The sequence below is a fragment of the Lutjanus erythropterus genome, chromosome 10, assembly GCF_056507025.1.
Source record: "Lutjanus erythropterus isolate fLutEry1 chromosome 10, fLutEry1.hap2, whole genome shotgun sequence".
Classification (NCBI taxonomy): domain Eukaryota; kingdom Metazoa; phylum Chordata; class Actinopteri; order Lutjaniformes; family Lutjanidae; genus Lutjanus; species Lutjanus erythropterus.
In genome coordinates, this window is record NC_139326.1 from 41,325,121 (window position 1) to 41,345,895 (window position 20,775).

The following is a 20,775-nucleotide window of genomic DNA, read 5'->3' on the forward strand; positions in this document are numbered from 1 at the left end:
ACATTCTGGGAATGTTGTGGAAATGTTATGTGTTAGCTTGGATTAGACATTTAACATTTGGCTTTAGGTTGAGTATTTTGATAACATTATACATTTAGGTCTTATTCAGACTGCCACCTTAAATCAATTTTTTGGCACACTCAGATTTTATCCAGACAGAGAAAAATAAGAGAAAAATAAATAAATGGATTAAATAAATGCAATTTTTTCAAATATTGGAAGCAATCAGATTCCTACAAATGTTTTCAGCTCTGCCAAATAATAGAATTCTCTACATGTCACACTTACACTGAGTAGATATTAAACAGTACACAGTGAGCTGTGGTTCAAGCTTGGACCAGAGGCTGAATACTCAGAAAAAAAAAATCATTCAAATGGAAACAACTCAAATGTGCCGGCTTTATATCAGCATGTGTTCTGCTTTATTAAGTAGAGTTAAATAGTACAAAGAAGTTTGACAGACATCCTTCTCAGTTGTTCAAAACAAGTGAAATCACAAAATCAAACTATTATAACAAAGGAAGAAAATGATTGAACACTCAAAAATGGATAAGGGGTTTTGAAAAGTTCATTGGGCAAAAATTCTATAGGATTAATTTATTAAGAATTCAAATCATTAGATTGGTCTAATTCTAGTTTGTTTAAGTCTGACTCATCTTGAAGTTGAATGGGGAGGACAAGTGTCCCAAGGGCATATATCATCTAGTCATCTAGGTTTCCCAAACTTTTGGGAAAACTTTTTGGGGAATTTTTCCTGAGGACCCAACTTTTTGACATGACAAACCACTGTGAACCAAGTCTCTATAAGCCTTAGGAAGAAATTCTGGGAAGAGGTAATTCGTGCATAAATGAACCTTCCTGACAAATTGTTACTGCCATTTTCACATCAACCTCTTATCTTGATACTTGATGCTTTGATAACATATACATGTTAAAACTTTATAAATGAGAAATAAATTCATTTAGGCTGAGTTAACAAGCCATCTCATTGTTTTAATTTCCTAAAAAAAACAGGTGTACTGCAGATGTAAATCTTAAATTTGCAGAATTTCCTCAAATGCATTCAATTTATTTGGGGAGCCAAATAAAAAATCCTGTGACACACCTGTGGGTCCTGAGCCAGTGTTTGGGAATGACTGATCTAGTCAGGCATTCATTGGGGGGACAGATTTCTTGGGGTAGTTTTGGGGTTTAGGACATGACTTACATAATGATGTCATAATTTATCTACTGATGCTTTCTATATGTTTTACATTCAATGATTTATCACCTGATACAGCATCATCAATCAAGATAATGAGCTGTGATCCTCAGCTTATCCCAAAGTGCAGACTGCTGGGATTCTAAGAACTACAGCTTTTTCTCCTGCTGGCTCCCTTTTTCATGCTGTTGTAACCTTTCTGCCATTCCGAGCAGTCTAACATGCAGACCCTGGGATTTGAAAACAAGTGAAATTTTGCAGCACCCCACCCTAGGCCATCCCATCACTCATACCTGTCCACATACACACAGAGAACCCTAAAATCACCATCAACCACTTGCTTTAACAAATCAGTGCAACAAGTTGCTGGATCACATCACTTTTCCCTCTTTGTGGCTTATTTTGTTGACTCTGCAACATTGCTCTTCGTAAAGTGTGGATAAGCGTCCTCCCATTTAATGAAATATTTGCACAAACTTTAAGCCTTTTTAGCCAGTACTCCATCCCTGTCATCCTCACTCAGCATATGAAGGCCCAAATATAAATACACATAGATGCTGTTTCTTTCACAGAAGTTAAAAGCCAGGAGAATTCATGGGAAAATGTTTAAACAGGAGATCAGCAGGAGAGAAGTGACAGGAGAATCCCAGGAAAACAGGAGGGTTGACAGGTGTGGCAGAAAGTCACTATAAATTGTAGTTTTGTTGTCCTTTTTTCATTTGTAACCCAGCCCACGTCGACTGAAGTGGCAAAACAGAGGGACAGTGACAGACAGACAAACAAACTGTGGACAAAGAAAAAACAAGAAAAATATAGTTTAGTTAACTAATATCAAGTAATGTTTTTCCAAGATACAGTAAAAAATAACATAGAAAAGCTAATAAGGCAAAGTAGCAAAGTATCTACTTTACATTGTTCTGGCTTTAAATTACAGGTGAGCAAAACAGCAATTCTATCTGCAATTTAAAGAGACCCTGTGCAAATATGACATCTTATAGCTGTTCTCATCAATATTTTCATAGTAACAATACCTCAGATTAATGTTATGTTAAAGTCTATGTTATGTTTGCATTTTTAGCCTCTTTCATTTTCATTTTCTTTTTTATTTTAGAAACACATCATTACACCTTCAAGTACAGTAAAACAATTGGGTATATAGGTACTAAAAGAAGAGAGAAAAAGATATATGTATGTATACATACTACATATTTATATACATGCCATGCATATGTGGTGCCTTTTCAAAGTCCAAAATAGAGAAAACAAAAAAGAGAATATCTTGTACCAAACATATAGTCTCTAATGCTTAGTTTGTTTAGTTTGAGTCATGGTCATAGACATGTTTCCTTACAGTTTCAAAGAGTGAACACAGAAACATAACTATATACATCCAAAGAGGAAACAATAAATGAGACAAAGAAAAAGAAAATAAATAAATGAAAGTGCTTGTAGCAGTTTGGCTTCTCATCGTTACATAAAAGTTACGATTAGATATTTTGATGGCTAACAGAAACACAAAAAATTCACATGATCAGCTCGTCATCAAGCCTCTGCAGAAGCCTGACAACAACCTGATCATTTGAATCAGGTGTGTTGGAGCAGAGAAACATCTAAAACATGCAGGACAGTGGGCCCTGAGGACCAGGGTTGAGGAACACTGCAATACATGACAAATCAATTGAAGAATTGTAAAAGCTCCTGCAATTCATTATCTCCATAAGATCTGGTCTCAGAGGTTTGACATATTGCGCCCATTTTTCCCAGTGTTGTATGAAAATGTCCATCTTTAAGTTCACATTTTTAGCCTCTTTCATTCACTATTTTGGTTTTGGGCACCATAGTTAACATAGTTTCAATACACATCAGTTTCATGCTCTGTGTTGAAACTATGCCAAATTGCATTGTTCCTATCAAATAAAATACAATTCTAAAAACTGCTTTGGTTCACTCTCACCACGCTGAACAACATCATGGTGGTTAAAGTTATCAGCTATCTGGCTTGAATCTAATCGTTCTCACACACAAACAGAACACATGCCTACATGATTTCTGATGAGACACCCATCTCATGAGTTTCAGATGGTATTCAGTTGTTTAAGCTGTTGCTGTATGGATCTCTTCAGCAATATGGCAGCAGGGCAACCTAAAAAACTAAATCAATTAGAATCTAATGGCAAGAAGCTGCAGCTGTAATGTTCTCTGTCAGTTTATATTTGGAAGCATATCTGCTGTATGATGGGTAATGGACAGCACCTGCTAGGACATCACTAACTGGAATTTTGTAATGGCAACATGCCTGAAAGTTGAATTATATGTGCATCTTGAAGGTACTGTACCTGTATGATGAACATTGTGACGACACCGGCACCTGTGCTAAGATAATTTCTTGAAAACCAGTCCCTCAGTTTCAAAAGGCAACCCTGAAAGACAAAGTTTGTATGGTCATCCTTATTTTCATTGTAAAGGACAATGGCTTAGCATATACACATATATGAATATATATGCACTAAAATGTAACAAACAAGCCTAGAATCTGGCTATAAATCTGATCAAATGGGGGACTACAGATTATTTGGATATTCTTTTGAGAATCATGTTAGAAGTCACCTCTTGCCAGTTGGCATGGAGGAGGGTGTTACAAGGGTCCCTTTCACAACAGGAGATTGGGACGTCACCCCTCCAGTCAGCCACACCATGAACTCCACAGCACCTAAACTGCACCAAAAAATGAACATGTATTTGATTTGAGCAGGAGAAGATGAAGGACTACTACTTTAATCTACATTTGAAGTTGATTATGTGGAGTAGTGGATTATTTACCAGATGCTGGACAGCATCAAAGTCATCTTTAATGGTCTTGTTGCCGTCTGCACTGGACTGTCTGTAGATCTCCAAGCTTTGCATCAGGTCGCTCTCAAAATATGTGTCAATCTGCACAACAGATGGGTAGATACATGAAACACTGCTGCCTACTGGACAGGAAAGACATGAGGACCTCTAGTTTCATGGCATCTATTCTGCAGTTACTAATCACATGTTAAAAATGTAGTCAGTAATGTAATCCAAGTATAACAATATTAACGTCATGTAACTTGATTATTTTGCATTACTTTTGGATTACCTCAATATGACATACGGTGAAATTATTTAGCCTAATATAGAGTGTTTTGAGGGCTACAACTAATTAATATTTACATCCATTAATTGGTCAATAATTGTCTTAATTGATTAGTTGTTTGGTCCATGAAATGTCAGAAAATTGTGAAAAATGTTGATCATAGTCCAAGATGATGTCCTCAAATGTCTTGTTTTGTCCTCAACAAGATATTCAGGTTACTGTCAGAGAGAAGTAAAGAAAAGAAACTAGAAAATATTCACATTTAAGAAGCTGAAAACTTCAGAGAACTTTTCTTCTTAAAAAATGACTCAAAATGATTAATTGATGATCAAAATGAATTCAGATTAGTTTAATAGTAATTAATAATATTATGGTCATTGTTAGGTTTATTAGCAGGGCTGGAAGTAACTAATTACAAATACTCAAATTACTGTAATTAAATATTTTATTTTCCTGTACTTGTACTTTTATGAGAACATTTTCAATTCTGTCCATTTACTCGTATTTCAGTATTCATTAGCATGTATTTTACTTAGTTGCTTTTAAAATCACTGAGTATGGAGTAAAATTTGAATTAACATCCAGTGAAAACTATGACATACAGATGAAAAACACCCCAAAATGCTGCAGCAGGCACAGGTCTGGCAACATGTTCTTATCCAAACTCACAACATACCAATGAATTGTCAATGCCTGTTGGAGCCTGAAACTGATGCACAAGATCCATTTGGTCATTTGATTGGTGACTGTATCTGACACGCACAGAAATTTAAATTCTAAATTATTGTTTTAAAATACTGTGAAGAGTCACAGCTGGCTCTACGTTTAGACACTTCGGGTTACAAAGTCAACATTATGTTATGTACATCACATGACGTCACTCAAGTGACTCACACAGAAGTTGAGACGCATTTGAAGCGACTTGCAACACAAAAGTCACATGACACACAAGTTTTTGTTTCACATGAGACATGAACATAGGTCACTTGGCTGAAAGGGTCACAAGTAATTCATTTAGTTTTTAACAACAGGCCATCATCATTCCATCAGACATTTTGGCCATTGATATATTTATCTGCTGGACAACGTGTGATACCAGCAGGCTAATGTAGTGTTGGTAATGACCACATATAACCTCTCCTACCTTCCTGCTGTACACCAGGAACACACAGGCCATGGCCAGCTCCACCAGCATCAGGATGAACAGCAGGATGAAAAACTGGAATCAGAAGATCAGATCGAAACATAAGCAAGTTGGTCAGTCCCTCCAGGAAGATGCAATCACAACACTTCACACAAATTCAACCAATTCCTGTGAATTCTGCACAACCTTGCAATTTTTTCCAAACTCTGCAACTTTTCCACAAATTGAACCAATCATCCTTGCTCCCTGCAAGTTCTACCAATAACAGCAGTCCCCTGTGCAAACATCATACATGTACGTCTCAATGAACAGACTCAGTGTTTTGTTTTATTATTCACAATGTTTTTTGCATTTATATTTTTTTTATTTCTTCACAGGTACTAAAAAGAACACAATGTTTGTAATCATTACTGACATTATTTAACGCGCCATCCACTTTTATTTTCTAATTTTGCGCTTTAGTTTTAACAGAGTTTGAGCTCCGAAAAGATTTTGCCTTTTCGTGGAATACACTACAGGCGCACTTCTTCATCTGCAAGTGAAGCAGATTTCGTGAGTTTTTGTAATCGTGATCGTTTGGTGAGGTTAACTCTTAAAGAATTATACAAAACACCTCAACTTTCTTTGGCAATTTTCACTTACTCCTGTAATTTATTTGCAAAAAAATGCCTAAAAACATTGCATCATGCATTTTTTAGAAAAGCTGCCATGAAATCAGACATTTTAGGCCACAACAATCCCAAAACCTCCTGGAGTCCTGGAGGGACTGGTTTGTATAATCTGTTATTTTGCTACTTTCACTGTATGATACAACTCAGCTTGACTCGCTTTTAGTCCCAGGCAGTTTTCTTGATGTTGTTATAAACTGCAGATATAACCCACTCAATCAAGGTATCAAGGTCTTTTATTTATGATTTCATAGCACAGGGTTGCACTATGAATTGAAGGTTGCATTCCTTTCATGTATGGTCGTCATCTTTACATAAAAAGTTGAACATCTGGGAAACACTGTCGATCAACTGTGACTGTGTTTGTGCAGGAGGCATCATAGATGTAAACACAGAGTCCTACTCCCTTCATCCTGCTGCACTTTTACATCCTTTGAGCTCAGAGCTGGTCCACCTGTCAAGTGTAACACCTTGATCCGGGATGTTGTGCTGGAGCAGGTCTCTTATACCTGCTTTCCTCCACTCTGGGGTGGTCCACAAGCCGTGCATCCAGCTAACCTGGCTGGGTGATTTAAAAGTGCTGTGTGCATTTGTTGATCATCTCAAGGTCCACTGTCCTTGTCCAGTGCCTATAAGTGTATTTATGGTGATAGGTGATTATGCTTTAGCAATAAAGCTGAAAAATAACAGTAGTGAAGTTTAAAGGAATTACAGGCATCGCTGTTGGTATGTGGGATTCTTAGCTGATTGTCATAGCGACACCATGAAAAACTGCTGAGACATCCTCTTCAATGTGACAGAAATACACAAATACCCATGTCAGGCAAGCGCCGATTCTCTCTGACCAATCAGTGGTCTGCAGTGTTTAAACCCACCTTTTAGTATTGGCTGAGCTCGACCGAGGCAATACCCAAAAAAGTACCAGATATGAAATAGAACTTTTGCCACTGGAAAACTAAAAATAAATGTTTCCAACTGAATCAAGCCAAACTATACCATACGCTGGAGAAAGGGGCTCCACTTCGCACTTTGATGCATTAAAAATGAACTGCAAGTTTATTAAAAGCATGGACTATGTTTATATGTTTTTAACTAAGCAAACCTCACTAGGGCCATAAATTATTTCTATTCTCATAGTCGATTAATTGATTGATTATTATCTCAATTAATTGATTAATAGTTGTTTGGTCTAGATAATGTCAAAAAATGATGAAAAATATCAATGTGTGTGCAGGACGACGTCCGTAAATATCTTGTTTTGTCCACAACTCAAAGACATTCAGTTTAAGAAAGAAAGAAGAAAGAAGGAAAGCAACCAAAAAAGGCTTTAAGAGGCTAGAATTTTGACTTTTTTTCTTAAAAAATGACTCAAATCAATTAGTTGATTATCAAAATAGTCACCAATTAATTTAATAAATGATTAATTGTTGCAGCTCTAAACATCACAAAATGACAAAATGACTCTGTAAACATAACAACTATCATGCACTTACAGTGATGAGCATGCAGCGGTTCTCTCTCATGCCTCCTAACACTCCAATGTAACACACACAAGTAACAATGGTACCAGTGACCACCAGAGTGTTGGCGGGGTAGATGGGCCAGAAGCTGGTGACGATGGAAGCAAACTTGGAGTGGATCATCTGGAACTCCCCAAATGCCACAACGAATGCACCACACAGCTACAACACACACAAGAGACAAGAGACAGCTCATGTCATTATTTTGGGTCTGTGAGTTCATTTTTGACTGTTTTCACTTCACTATCTTTGTCTTTTCACAAGTTCAGACCTCCTTTATATTTTCCACCAGACGGTCTCTTTCAGTTATTTTCTATTAAAGGAACACTAAAGCAGCTTTACTCATAAAGTCAGAATAGCTCACCCTCTGCTGCTTTCACTGTCCCTTGCAAGTCCAACTTCCAACTTTATGCAACTGACATACATCAGACCAGCCATGCATTATTGAGCCCCAGTCACTAAGCCCACGCCCCCTTCTCGGGGGAACGATCAAGGTTTCATATAATGAGAGTGATAGAAAAATGCCAAAAAGCTGCTGGGAAACGGGTTGTAAAATCAATAAAAATTGGAATCCATCATGATCTCTGGTTCATGGAAAGGAGAGGGATCCTAAAAAGGTAAAAGAAGCCTCCAGAGAACAGTAATTCTTTATTTTGACAAAAGTGATCATTTGTTTTTGATTAAAATAGATATAATTTAGCTAATTTGTGCTGAGAAAGAAGCTAGAAACAACTGTTTTAATAACCATGGCTGCAGATTTGAGGCACATGAATATTCACTGTTAGTGTGATAAAAAGTTCAATGGTGCTGGTGACAGTTCTGACTGATGGAGAGCTAAATGCTGAGCTGCTGGAGTTCAGTCACAATGTTACAGTGCAGCAGGATCAGACTGTTGTCTCTGGCTAAATTTCAGCCTATCTTAGCAGTTGTCAATTTGACAAGTTTTGTTATTTACAGACAACACTAATGCATAACGTCTAATGCGTGGGTCTTCAACTTGCAACTCCTGAGCTACATGTGGCTTTTTAGCCCCTCCCTAGTGACTCCCTGTGACTGGCAAAAAAAATATAGAAATGAATAATGGTTGTTTCTTTTTTTAACATTTTAATTTCTAAATTTATCATTGTTGTAGGTCTAAGAAAAAGTTGAGACATCTCAAAATTTCAAGAAAACATACTGCAGTTTTGAGAGTTGAGCCCAATTCAAACTTAAATTTTTGTGTTTTAGAAACCCCCCAAAATTTAAAAAATTTAAAAAATGTGAAAGTGAATGAGGGTTAAAATTTTTATATTTTCATTTAATTTTCAGGCACTAAAAAAGGAAAAGACAAATCAGGGTCACAGTTCAGTGTGACCGAATTTTGAAATATAATTTTTCTGAGTTTCTAAAACTCAAAGATTCAAGTCTATCTGAAAAGTTAAGGAATTATCTCATCTAAACATTATAGGTTGGCAAAACTTTTCAAAGTTTATTTCAAAACATAAGAATTTGAGTTGGGCTCAAAACTCAAAAATCTATTGCAATACATTGCCTTGAAATTTTGAGTTGTCCAAACAATTTTTTAGCGATTGTTGCATTCACCAACTGTAAAAAGCTTGTACACTATATTTAAAAAAAGTTTTACTATGGTTCAGTGTCAGTGTGAATTTAATAGTTGTGGCTCCAGACACCTGGTAATTCAATATAAGCAGTGTCTGACCACTGTGTTGGTCAGTGATTCACTTGGACGGGAGAAGACTGAAGAAGCATCACGGACGACTGATCAACCGTAATTTATAGGTTATGTTCAGGATCAGGCAAGCTCATAAAATAAGTAATAGACACATACATTTTACATTATTGTCTATGACGTTGTCTTCCAACCCTGGTCCTCAGGGCTCACTGCTCTGCATGCTTTAGATGTTTCCCTGCTCCAACACACCTGATTCAAACGATCAACTCATCATCATGCCACTGCAGAAGCCTGATCACAACATGATCATTTGAATCCTGTGTGTAGGAGCAAGGCAGGGATCCCTGAGGACCAGGGTTGGGAAACTCTGTTCTATGAAACCTTCTGTTATCTATCCCTCAAAAGGGGGCACCATTATGATTTGGAAAAGTACCCATATGAGCCAGTCTGATGTATATGAAATTGCTGGAGTGCCCCTTTAAAAGTGGAAGAATTACAGTATATAGATAATTAAATTGAGATATAACTCGACAATATTGAGGTGTAAATATCCAGCTGTCCATCCATCTTCTTCCGCTTATTTGGGGCCAGGTCGCGGTGGCAGCAGCCTAAGCAGGGATGCCCAGACTTCCCTCTCCCTGGACACTTCCTTCAGGTCTTCCAGGAGGATCCCAAGGCGTTCCCAGGCCAGCCGAGTGACATAGTCCCTCCAGCGTGTCCTGGGTCTTCCCCGGGGCCTCCTCCCAGTGGGGCATGCCCGGAACACCTCCCCAGGGAGGCATCCAGGAGGCATCCGATATAGATGCCTGAGCCACCTCAGCTGGCTCCTCTCAACATGGAGGAGCAGCAGCTCTACTCCGAGCTCCTCCTGGGTGACAGAGCTCCTCACCCTATCTCTAAGGGAGCGCCCCGCCACCCTGCAGAGGAAACTCAATTGTATCCAAGATCTTGTTCTTCTGACCCAAAGTTCATGACCATAGGTGAGGGCAGGAATGTAGATTGACTGGTAAATTGAGAGCTTCACCTTTCAGCTCCGCTCCTTCTTTCCCACGACAGACCGGTGCAACGACCACATTACTATTGCCACCGCACTGATCAATCTCATGCTCCATCCTCCCCTGACTCGTCAACAAGACCGCAAGATACCTCCTCCGCTTGAGGCAGGAACTCTCCTCTGAACCGGCGGGGACAAGCCACCTTTTTCCAGTTAAAAACCATGGCCTCGGACTTGGAGGTGCTGATTTTTGTCCGAGCTGCTTCACACTTGGCTGCAAACTACACCAGTATATGCTGAAGGTCCTGGTTTGAAGGAGCCAACAGGACAACATCATCCGCAAAAAGCAGAGATGACATCCTGTGGTGCCCAAACCAGACTCTCTCTGGCCCCTGGCTGCGCCTAGAAATTCTGTCCATAAAAATAATGAACAGAACCGGTGACAAAGGGCAGCCCTGTTGGAGTCCAACATGCACTGGGAACAGGTCTGACTCATTGCCGGCAATGCGAACCAAGCTCCTGTGCTGGTCATACAGAGATTGTATGGCCCTTAGCAGAGGGCACTGAACTCCATACTCCCGAAGCACCTCCCACAGAGTGCCACGAGGGACACGGTTGAATGCCTTCTCCAAGTCCACAAAACACATGTAGATTGGTTGGGCAAACTCCCATGAACCCTCAAGCACCCTGCGGAGGGTATAGAGCTGGTACAGTGTTCCACGACCAGGACGAAAATTGCATTGTTCCTCCTGGATCCGAGATTTGACTGTCAGCTGAATTCTCCTATCCAGTAGCCTGGAATAGATTTTACCAGGGAGGCTGAGGAGTGTGATCCCCCTGTAGTTGGAGCACACCCTCCGGTCCCCCTTCTTAAATAAAAGGACCGCCACCCCAGTCTGCCAGTCCAGAGGCACTGTCCCCAACTGCCATGTGATGTTGCAGAGGTGTGTCAACCAAGCCCTACAACATCCAGAGACTTGAGGTACTCAGGGTGGATCTCATCCACCCCCGGAGCCTTGCCACCAAGGAGCTTCCGAACTACCTCAGTGACTTCAGCTTGGGTGATGAATGAAGCTCTGGGTCCCCAGCCTCTGCTTCATCTATAGAAGGCGTGTCAGTGGGATTGAGGAGATCCTTAAAGTATTCCTTCCACCGCCCGACAATATCCCCAGTCGAAGTCAACACCACTGTAAACAGTGTTGGCAGTGCACTGTTTCCCCCTTCTGAGGTGCTGGACAGTTTGCCAGAATCTCTCCAAGGCCGACTGGTAGTTGTCCTCCATGGCCTCCCTGAACTTTTTCCATACCTAAGTTTTTGCTTCCGCAACCGCCCGGCCGCAGAACCTGTTAGCTGTCTCAGGAGTCCCACAAGCCAACCAAGCTCGATAGGACTCCTTCTTCAGCCTGATGGCATCCCTTACCTCTGGTGTCCACTACTGGGCTTGGGAATTGCCACCGTGGCAGGCGCCGGAGACCTTACAGCCACAGCTCCAAATAGCCGCCGTGTAGAATATGGTCCATTTGGACTCCTCCAGCCTCCCTCAGGATCTGGTCAAAGCTCTCCTGGAGGTGAGAGTTAAAGGCCCCTCTGACAGAGGGTTCCATCAGATGTTCCCAACAGACCCTCACAATACGTTTGGGCCTGCTAAGTCTGTCCAGCTTTCTTCACCACCAGCGGATCCAACTCACCACCAGGTGGTGATTGGTTGACAGCTCAGCCCCTCTCTTCACCCGAGTGTCCAAGACATATGGCTGAAGGTCAAATGACACGACCACAAAGTCGATCGCTGACCTCCGACCTCGGGCATCCCCGTGCCACATGCACTGATGGACACCCTTATGCTTGAACATGGTGTTCGTTATGGACAGACTGTGACTAGCACAGAAGTCCAATAACAGAACACCACTCAGGTTCAGATCGGGGAGGCCATTCCTCCCAATCACACCCCTCCAGATGACACTGTCACTACCCACGTGGATGTTGAAGTCCCCCAGTAGAACGACAGAGTCCCCAGTTGAGCACTTTCCAGCACCCCTCCTACAGTCTCCAAGAAGGCCGGAGAGAATTCCAACACATGGCGGCTGAGCTGGGGGGCTACAAGCAAGCCCACACCAGCCCGCCGCCTCTCAATGCGGACAACTCCAGAGTAGAAGAGAATCCAGCTTCTCTCAAGGAGTTGGGTTCCAGAGCCCAGACTGTGCGTGGAGGTGAGCCTGACTATCTCTAGCCGCTACTGCTCAACCTCCCGCACTAGCTCAGTCTCCTTCCCACCCAGTGAGGTGACATTCCATGTCCCCACAGTCAGATTCCATGGGATTGGGTCTTCAGGGCCCCCACCCACGACTGCCACCCAAACCACACTGCACAAGTATCTACTTTGTGTCACACTTCTGAACCCTCCTGCGGGTAATGAGCCTATGGGAAGGCAGGCCAATGTCGCTCATTCAGGCTGGGCCCGGCCAGGTCCCATGGGCAAAGACTCGGCCACCAGGCACTCACCTGCTAGCCGCAACCCTCGGCCTGGCCAGGGTGGGGCCCCAGTAACGCCAATCCAGGCAACGTAGAAGTCCCTGCTGTTATACCATTCATTGGAGGCATTGGAACCGCTCTAAGTCTGACCCGTCACCTAGGACCTGTTTGCCTTGGGAGACCCTACCAGGGGCAATAAGCCCCCGACAACATAGCTCCTCCACACTGATAAAAGCTCAAAAAAGAGAATGTAGAAAAGCAGAACGCAGGTGGCGAAAAAACAAACTCCAGGTTCATTATGACATCTATAAGGAAAGTCTATAGTCATCTATAACTTGGAGCTAAAAAGGGCAAGGCAGTCCTTTTTCTCTGAGATTATCAACAAAAATAACAACAATGCACGGACCTTATTCACTGTTGTTGACAGACTGACAAACCCCTCAGCATCAGTCCCTCCTGAACTGCTGTCCACCAAGGGATGCAACGACTTTGCTTCTTTTCTTACAGACAAGATTTTAAAGATAAGACAGACAGTCAACACAGTGGCTATTTCACCTATTTCACCTGTGCCTCATAACACTGCTCCAGTTAATAATTACTTTTTCACCTCTTAGATTATGCAACTTTGATGGACATAGTCAGAAATCTTAGGTCCACTACCTGCTGCCTCGACACTCTGCCGACAAGCTTTTTTAAGGATGTTTTTAACTGCATAGCATCAGATATACTTCAGATAGTAAACAGTTCTCTTCAGTTAGGCCTTTTTCCAACGGCCCTGAAGACCGCAGTCATTAAACCTCTTTTAAAAAAGCCTAACCTGGATGCCTCAGTAATAAACAATTACAGGCCCATATCAAACCTACCTTTTTTAGGAAAGATCATTGAAAAGGTTGTTTTTCAGCAACTTAATGCCTTCTTGGTGCAAAACAATTTCTTTAATGTCTATCAGTCTGGATTTCGAGCACATCACAGCACTGAGACGGCACTTGTAAAAGTTCTGAATGACATTCATCTGAGCAGTGATGCATCAAAGATTTCAGTTCTGGTATTACTGGACCTCAGTGCTGCATTCGACACAGTCGACCATAAGATTCTGCTTGATAGACTTGAAAAGTGGGTGGGACTTTCTGGCACTGTGCTAAATTGGTTTAAATCTTATTTACAAGACAGGGATTTCTTTGTGTCACTTGGCAATTATGAATCTGTGCGAACAAAAATGACATGTGGAGTTCCTCAAGGGTCCATCCTTGGGCCTCTTCTGTTCAACATCTATATGCTCCCTCTTGCTCAGATTATGGAATATCACAACATCTCCTACCATACTTATGCAGATGACACACAACTCTATATTACAGTGTCACCAGATGACTACAGTCCCCTACATCTGTTAAATAAGTGCACTGATGAAATCAATACGTGGATGTGCCAGAATTTCCTACAACTAAACACAGACAAAACTGAGATAGTTGTTTTTGGCCCTAAAGAACAAAGATCAAAAGTGAGTGCTCACCTTGAATCCATGACACTAAAACCTAAAAATCAAGCCAGAAATCTTGGTGTCATTCTGGACTCAGACCTAAATTTCACCAGTCACATAAAGACAATTACTAAATCAGCCTACTACCACCTTAAAAACATAGCAAGAATTAAAGGATTTCTGTTTGGGAAAGATACAGAAAAACTTGTTCATGCTTTCATTTTCAGCAGGCTGGACTATTGTAACTGTGTCTTCACAGGTCTGAGTAAAAAATCAATCAGACAACTGCAGCTCGTCCAGAACGCTGCTGCCAGAATCCTCACCAACACCAAGAGAGTGGAGCACATTACACCAGTGCTTAAATCACTGCGCTGGCTTCCCGTGTGTCAAAGGATAGACTTTAAAATCCTGTTACTAGTTTACAAAGCACTAAATGGTCTTGGGCCTAAATATATCTCTGATTTGCTTATATGTTATGAAGCACCAAGACCCCTCAGATCATCTGGAACAGGTTCACTCAGTGTTCCCAGGATCAGAACCAAACAAGGTGAAGCAGCCTTTAGTTTCTATGCTCCCCACCTGTGGAACAAACCAGAACACCTGAAGTCAGCTGAAACTGTCGGTTTATTTAAATCAGGTCTTAAAACATTTTCTGTTTACTGCAGCCTACCAGTGAAGTGGATACGTTACATATTTTTAGGATAATCTGTAGCTATTGTTTTTATATTTGTCTGCTGTCGCTTTTGTTTTATGTTTGCTTCTTTCTTTAAATGCATTTGTGTAATGTTTTAAACTATTTATTTTCCTGCTTTTAGCTTTTGTTTTTAATTATCTCAAATGCAATTTTAATGCTCTTTTATTGTTTCTAATTTAATGCATTTTCAAGTTATGTAAAGCACCTTGAATTGCCCTGTGTATGATTGGTGCTATATAAATAAAATTGCCTTGCCTTGCCTTGCCTAAGATCATTCAGGTACTTAAACCCCTCTACCTCAACAAGGTGGCGGTTCAAGGAGGGGGAGGTGTAAATAACATTTTTTAAATCAGCTTGGCATGTTGGGGCTTTAGGAGTCTTGAATTACACCAGATGAGCAGTTTGGAGGCATTTTATATTTTTATTCTGTTGTTTTTTTCCGTTTGAAAATTGGTCACCTTTCACTTCCATTGTTTCAGAGATTCAGCAGTTTCCCTGTCAAAGTCCAGCAGTGTTTTTCAGACTAAAAAACTAAACCCTTAAAACCTTCAATCAACATGAGGGTTCATTTTTGGGTGAACTAAGCCCTAGCTCCCTTTAAGCCTGTTAAGAGTCCTCCTCCCTGCTCCTAAAACATTTTCATCTTAAGAGCTCTTTTAAGGGCTAAGATGTTCTGTGAATAACTTTTATCTTTAGTAGGATCTACTATTAACTTACTAAATTCTTAGAAAATGTCACATTTGGAGCATCTCTTTGTACCAGGAAGTTTTGTGAATACAACCCCAGGCTTTAATGTCACTCTCTCCTTCAAAGAGAAGGAGGACGTTGGTTATAAAAAGTTTATATGTCTTATCCATTGGTTGTAACAGGTATTTCACATTCACAAGTCAACCCAGTGTTTGTTGTGACAGTGTGTGTTGGCTGCAGTATATCTGGGTCTTTAAATAACAACCTACCCAGCACAGAAAGTGAAGAGCTGTCACCATTGTCTTCAGGCAGCTCACACAGGAGCGATTCATCCTGCCTGATTCTCTTCCTGTCCGATCTGTGAGAGAAGACAAAAGCCGGCTGATTGAAATACTGCTTACAGTCACACCCAGAATTAGAGATTTAGATCAAGTGACCGTCTGATATTATTACTCAAGACGTGTGAAGCAAAACAAGAGAAGCTGCTGCTGCTTCTGCAGGCAAAGTGTTTACAGGACACACTGTTTGATATGGCAACACTGAGCCATGAGACACAATGGACACCTGTGACCTGATCATCCTCCAGTTAATCATTATTACTTACTCTTATCTCACCATCAACCATTTGTTACAAGATTTAGCCTTAATGTCTGAGAGTGTGTTTGTTAAAGCAGCTCAGTGCTTGTTTTCCTGTCTGCTGACTAAAACTGACGCACAAGGTCCCTACACCTTTTCTGAAGTCAAATTCAAGTTTTCAAAATGCATTTTTGAGCTTTTCCAGCACCTTACGCCTGTGCTAAATGACATAAGTATGCAAATACATGCCCAAAATGGGAAAATCAGATGTTATGTGTTGTGTGACAGAATTCTGCAGAAGGGGGACAAATTAAAGGACCACCAGTTTCATGTTTCAAAATTTCAGTTCAATTAAAAAAATAACACCTGTCTGTAAGTGGACTTGGCATCCTATTAGAGCTGCAACAATTAATCTATTTATCACTTATTAATCGATAATTAAATTAATTGCCAAGTATTTTGATAACTGATAGGCGGTCTTTAAAAAAAATGTCTACATTCTCTGATTTCAGCTTCTTACATTTGAATATTTTCTGGTTTCTTTACTCCTCTCTGACAGTAAACTGAATATCTTGGATTTGTTGACAAAACAAGACATTTGAGGACGTCATCTTGGACTGTGGGAAACACTGATCAACATTTTTTACCGTTTTCTGCATCAAACATCTAATCAATTAATAGAAAAAAATTAATCAACAATGGAAATAATCATTACAGGAAAAACTTGAAATATAGGTCCAAACACATGGAGCACATGGTCGTACATAGAGTTCAGCTATTGTGAGAGCAGTTACAATTTCACACCTCAAAAACAAATTAACATTAAAATTCAAGGATTTCCAGCACATTTAAGAACCTTGCTTTGCCATACCTCTTCTTTCATTTTCTGTGGATTATTGAGTATTGTTGAATATTTCTTTACATGACAGTGATTTTAAAAGAATGTTGTTTATATTCCAAACACCAGCAATATTACATACCTTGATACGTCACTTTGAACTTATTTTATCACTAAATTTCTTTTGTTTTTGTAGGTTGTTCATCAGAAATAAAGCTCTTATTTGCACACACATACATGAAGTCATAGTGTAATTACTAGGAATAACTCATCAATCCTAATTAAACTAATGAAATATCTAAGGGCTTACCTTAACTATACTGTATCCAGCAGTGTTCCAGTGACAGATGCAGTGAGCAGTATTTTGCTGTTGTTCTTAACATTCCCTGCAGTGTTAACTGACGACAGACAGGGAGGCGGGAGGAGGGAAGACAACTGAGGCCTCTGTCTGCCGACTTGCAGTAAGAGCATACCTACATGACCAACAGTGAAGAGGAGGGGCATCCACAGCGAGCAATCACAGTAAAGAAGAGCTGCTAAAAGAGAAGTCAGGTTTAATTAAAAAGTCTGTGTCAGCAGAGAAATATGTGCTGCGTTTGTTACCAGGTTATCGGAGTTCTTTCTGGTCAAATGCACAGGCATGTGGAGCAGCTGTTACACTGTAACTGTGGTCAACATGACTGTTTTGGGGGGATTTAACTGCAGAGTGAGTTGCTGTGAAGGTGCTGGACTCACCAGGCTGCCCAGCCTAAAGCTGGTCAGTCACAGACTAATTTTTACCATTGACTCATCATCATCACCATCATTACTGTCTGCACATCATGCCTCTTTCATGAAGCAGTTTTTACTCAGACACAGGAGCTAAAAGAGACAGTTCTCCCAAAAAGCAAAAATACGTATTTTTTCCCCTGGTCTGTAGTGCTGTTTATCCATCTAGATGTTGTTGGTGTGAATTGCAGAGTTTGGAGATATCAGCCATATCAGATATCAGAGATGTTTGCCTTCTCTCTAATATTATCAGACTAAATAGTACTCAGCTTGCAGTGTTCAAAGCACCAAAAATCCTGACCTGGTTACAAGAGATAATCCACAGACCTTGCTGTGAGCAGTTTCATGTTGGAACTACTTTCTGTCCAAGAGGAAGAAAGTAGTTTCTGTACAACCAGGTCATGATTTCTGAACACACTGAATTTTCAAGTGTATTTTTGTGGCACTTTGTGCACCACAAGGCAAGTTCCACTGTACTGGAAAGATGGCAGACATCTCCAAAACACACCAAAACAGTATGGATGGATAAACAGCACTACGGCCAGAGAAGAACTGTGTATTTTTGATTTGAGATGAACGGTCTCTTTAAATGAGAAAAAAAATCATACAGGAACTTAGTCAAACCAAACTAATCTTTTCTAACTAACTTAACATAAATGTACAAGTTTATTTTTTCAAGTTAGTTCAACTTAAAATTTCTAGCATTTACCTTGAGAACACTGCAGAACTTATAAACATGAATTGTTTTGACTTGAAAAGATCAGTTGAATGAATGGGCTGTACAGAGTTCAACCAACTCATTTAAGTAAGTTTCTAAAGAAGTGTGATCAACATATTGGCACACTTCCCAGCATGCATTGTTAGTTAAAACTCTCCTGAGCATCTTCTGTTAATAGTTTGGAGAAAACCTGCTGTTTGTCTCTAATACACTTTAAAGGGGACCTATTATACTCATTTTCGGGCCTTTGTATTTGATTTTTGGACTCCTATAGAGCAGCTACACACGATCGCCCGCAGTAGATCTTCAGGACGCTGTGCCTCTCGCTGCATCTCTTCCTTGTATTTTCTGCATCCTGCGAAAACGGTCTGTGTAATTTACTCCCTCCTCCATGTACGCCTCCCGCCAAGCCCACTCCGCTGTGATTGGTCACACTCCCGAGGACTTCCGAAGGGCTGGCGAGCGCTGCCGAGCCCGGCTACCGGCTAATCCAGCTTCGTATTGGCCCGTGTTGACAAAACAGTCCCCTATGAAGTGCCGTAGACAGACAAACACGGAGGTATTTTTCCTTTGCTGGCCGGGAAAAAGCAACTCTATCCACTTCTGCCTGGTGCTCGCCGCTTTAGGAAAGCTAAACAAAGTTAACTTTCCCTCACACCCGAACAAACATTTTCTGGGAGCCATTGCTCAACATACTAACACTGTGAAATCGTTGTAGACAGCAGGGGGCTGTGCTACGAAGCAAGCTCAACACAGCCAGGCTTTCTCTGCATGACAAAGCCTAAAACTGCAATCAGAGATAACTGGTATCACGACGGTGGTTATCAACTCACTTTGTTAATCCAGGCTTTCGTCTTCAGACTCTGTGCGCGCTCACATAAAAGGGACGTCTGTTGCATCATTTCACTCTTCTTCCACATGAAATGAAGCGATCGCAAGCCACTTAAGTCAAAATCATCAAGTTGTTATAATTATGAGCTGTGGAAAATATACAAAATACATTACAGCAAAAAGAAACATTGTTGCTGCAAATAAAGCAGGAGAAGAAGTTTGCTGTCAGAAAATGACTGATGGACTAAATGTGGTCTTAATGCTGCCATTTATTCTAACATGAAAACCGCACATTAAACAATAAAACTCCATACAGCAGATTTAAACATGACGAAGTCTGTCTGACACTGTCCTATGATGACAGAGACGTGGACATCACTGAAGTTTTTGACCAAACCAACGTAAAATGAGTGTAACTGATTAAGATTGTCTGTGATAAATGATGATGAATTTTCTAATCAATGATCTGAGCTGCAATATCATGGAGACAAAACAGATAACAGTAAAGTATTCAGTGTCTGTAGTTGGTTCATCATTATTTTACTGTGTGGATTATATACCATGTCAATTTAAAGTGTTAATATGATCTGGAGCAAACGGGAAAAATGACTCTGCATCACCAAACGGAGGTTACCGTCATGACAGCGCGATGCAGACAGTTTGTGCTGCTGTTTCATTTTTACATTATATGGATTTGTTCGGTGATATTACGAACATACAGCTCAGTAATTTTTCAATGTTAACGTCCTCCCTCAGTTTAAAAGCTAAGGACAGAAATTAGTTAAAGAACAGCGCGTTTTACAGACGATTTAATTTGAAACTCTGAACATAACCTGCTTGCGACCAGGTTATGAGTTTAGTAGTTACCATGGTTACCAGGTTAAAAGAGAGCCACCTTCGTCACACTGAAAATCCTGGTTTTAGACTCAACATAGCTCGCTAACACATTAATCTCACTTTGTAGTACACCACTCAGAGCAGCGATATAACATCCTAAGCAGAGCGGGGGAGCAGGCAGGCCTAGAGCACATGCCGGGGTATGACCATATATGTAAGTCTGGCACGCACTGACGTCAATGTTACTACACCGTTAAAAAAAAGACAGTAAAACACAGCGTGCAGAGCCTACAAAACAGCTTGCAGGGCTCACTTCCAAATGCATGAACCTCAATACTTGATGCTTTGGAATCGTTTAACACGAGTATCCGACATTGTGACAACATTTATAGTCAGAAAAGAGCAAAAACCATAATAGTTCCCCTTTAAGATAGATTTCTTCTCTCTTCTGTGACAGTAAACTAAATGTCTTTGGTTCGTGGACAAAACATTTGATGTGGTCAATGTGGGCTTTTGGGGAACAGTGATCATTTTTTTTTAACCATTTTATGGACCAAACTTAT

The 20,775-nt window shown here is 40.5% G+C and overlaps 1 protein-coding gene across 1 annotated transcript; it reads right to left on the reverse strand.

Annotated features, from left to right (window-relative positions):
• Nucleotides 1-1,715: 1,715 nt before the first annotated feature.
• LOC146320909 (leukocyte surface antigen CD53-like) lies at nt 1,716-17,833 on the reverse strand. Its single transcript, XM_084729657.1, has 8 exons — nt 17,369-17,833; nt 15,914-16,002; nt 7,625-7,813; nt 5,464-5,538; nt 4,022-4,132; nt 3,809-3,916; nt 3,538-3,621; nt 1,716-1,985 (listed from the first exon to the last, which is right to left on the reverse strand). Exons 2-8 carry the CDS (start codon nt 15,974-15,976, stop codon nt 1,917-1,919), a joined length of 699 nt encoding a protein of 232 aa, XP_084585783.1. The 5' UTR covers nt 15,977-16,002; nt 17,369-17,833; the 3' UTR covers nt 1,716-1,916.
• Nucleotides 17,834-20,775: the final 2,942 nt, after the last annotated feature.

Excerpts from the sequence above, each read along its gene's own strand:
- LOC146320909 (XM_084729657.1), bottom strand. The coding sequence starts at position 15,976 with ATGAATCGCTCCTGTGTGAGCTGCCTGAAGACAATGGTGACAGCTCTT. Across the intron at positions 3,917-4,021 it reads TTGATGCTGTCCAGCATCTG|TTTAGGTGCTGTGGAGTTCA; the intron begins GTAAATAATCCA and ends TTTTTGGTGCAG. Across the intron at positions 3,622-3,808 it reads TCCATGCCAACTGGCAAGAG|GGTTGCCTTTTGAAACTGAG; the intron begins GTGACTTCTAAC and ends TTTGTCTTTCAG.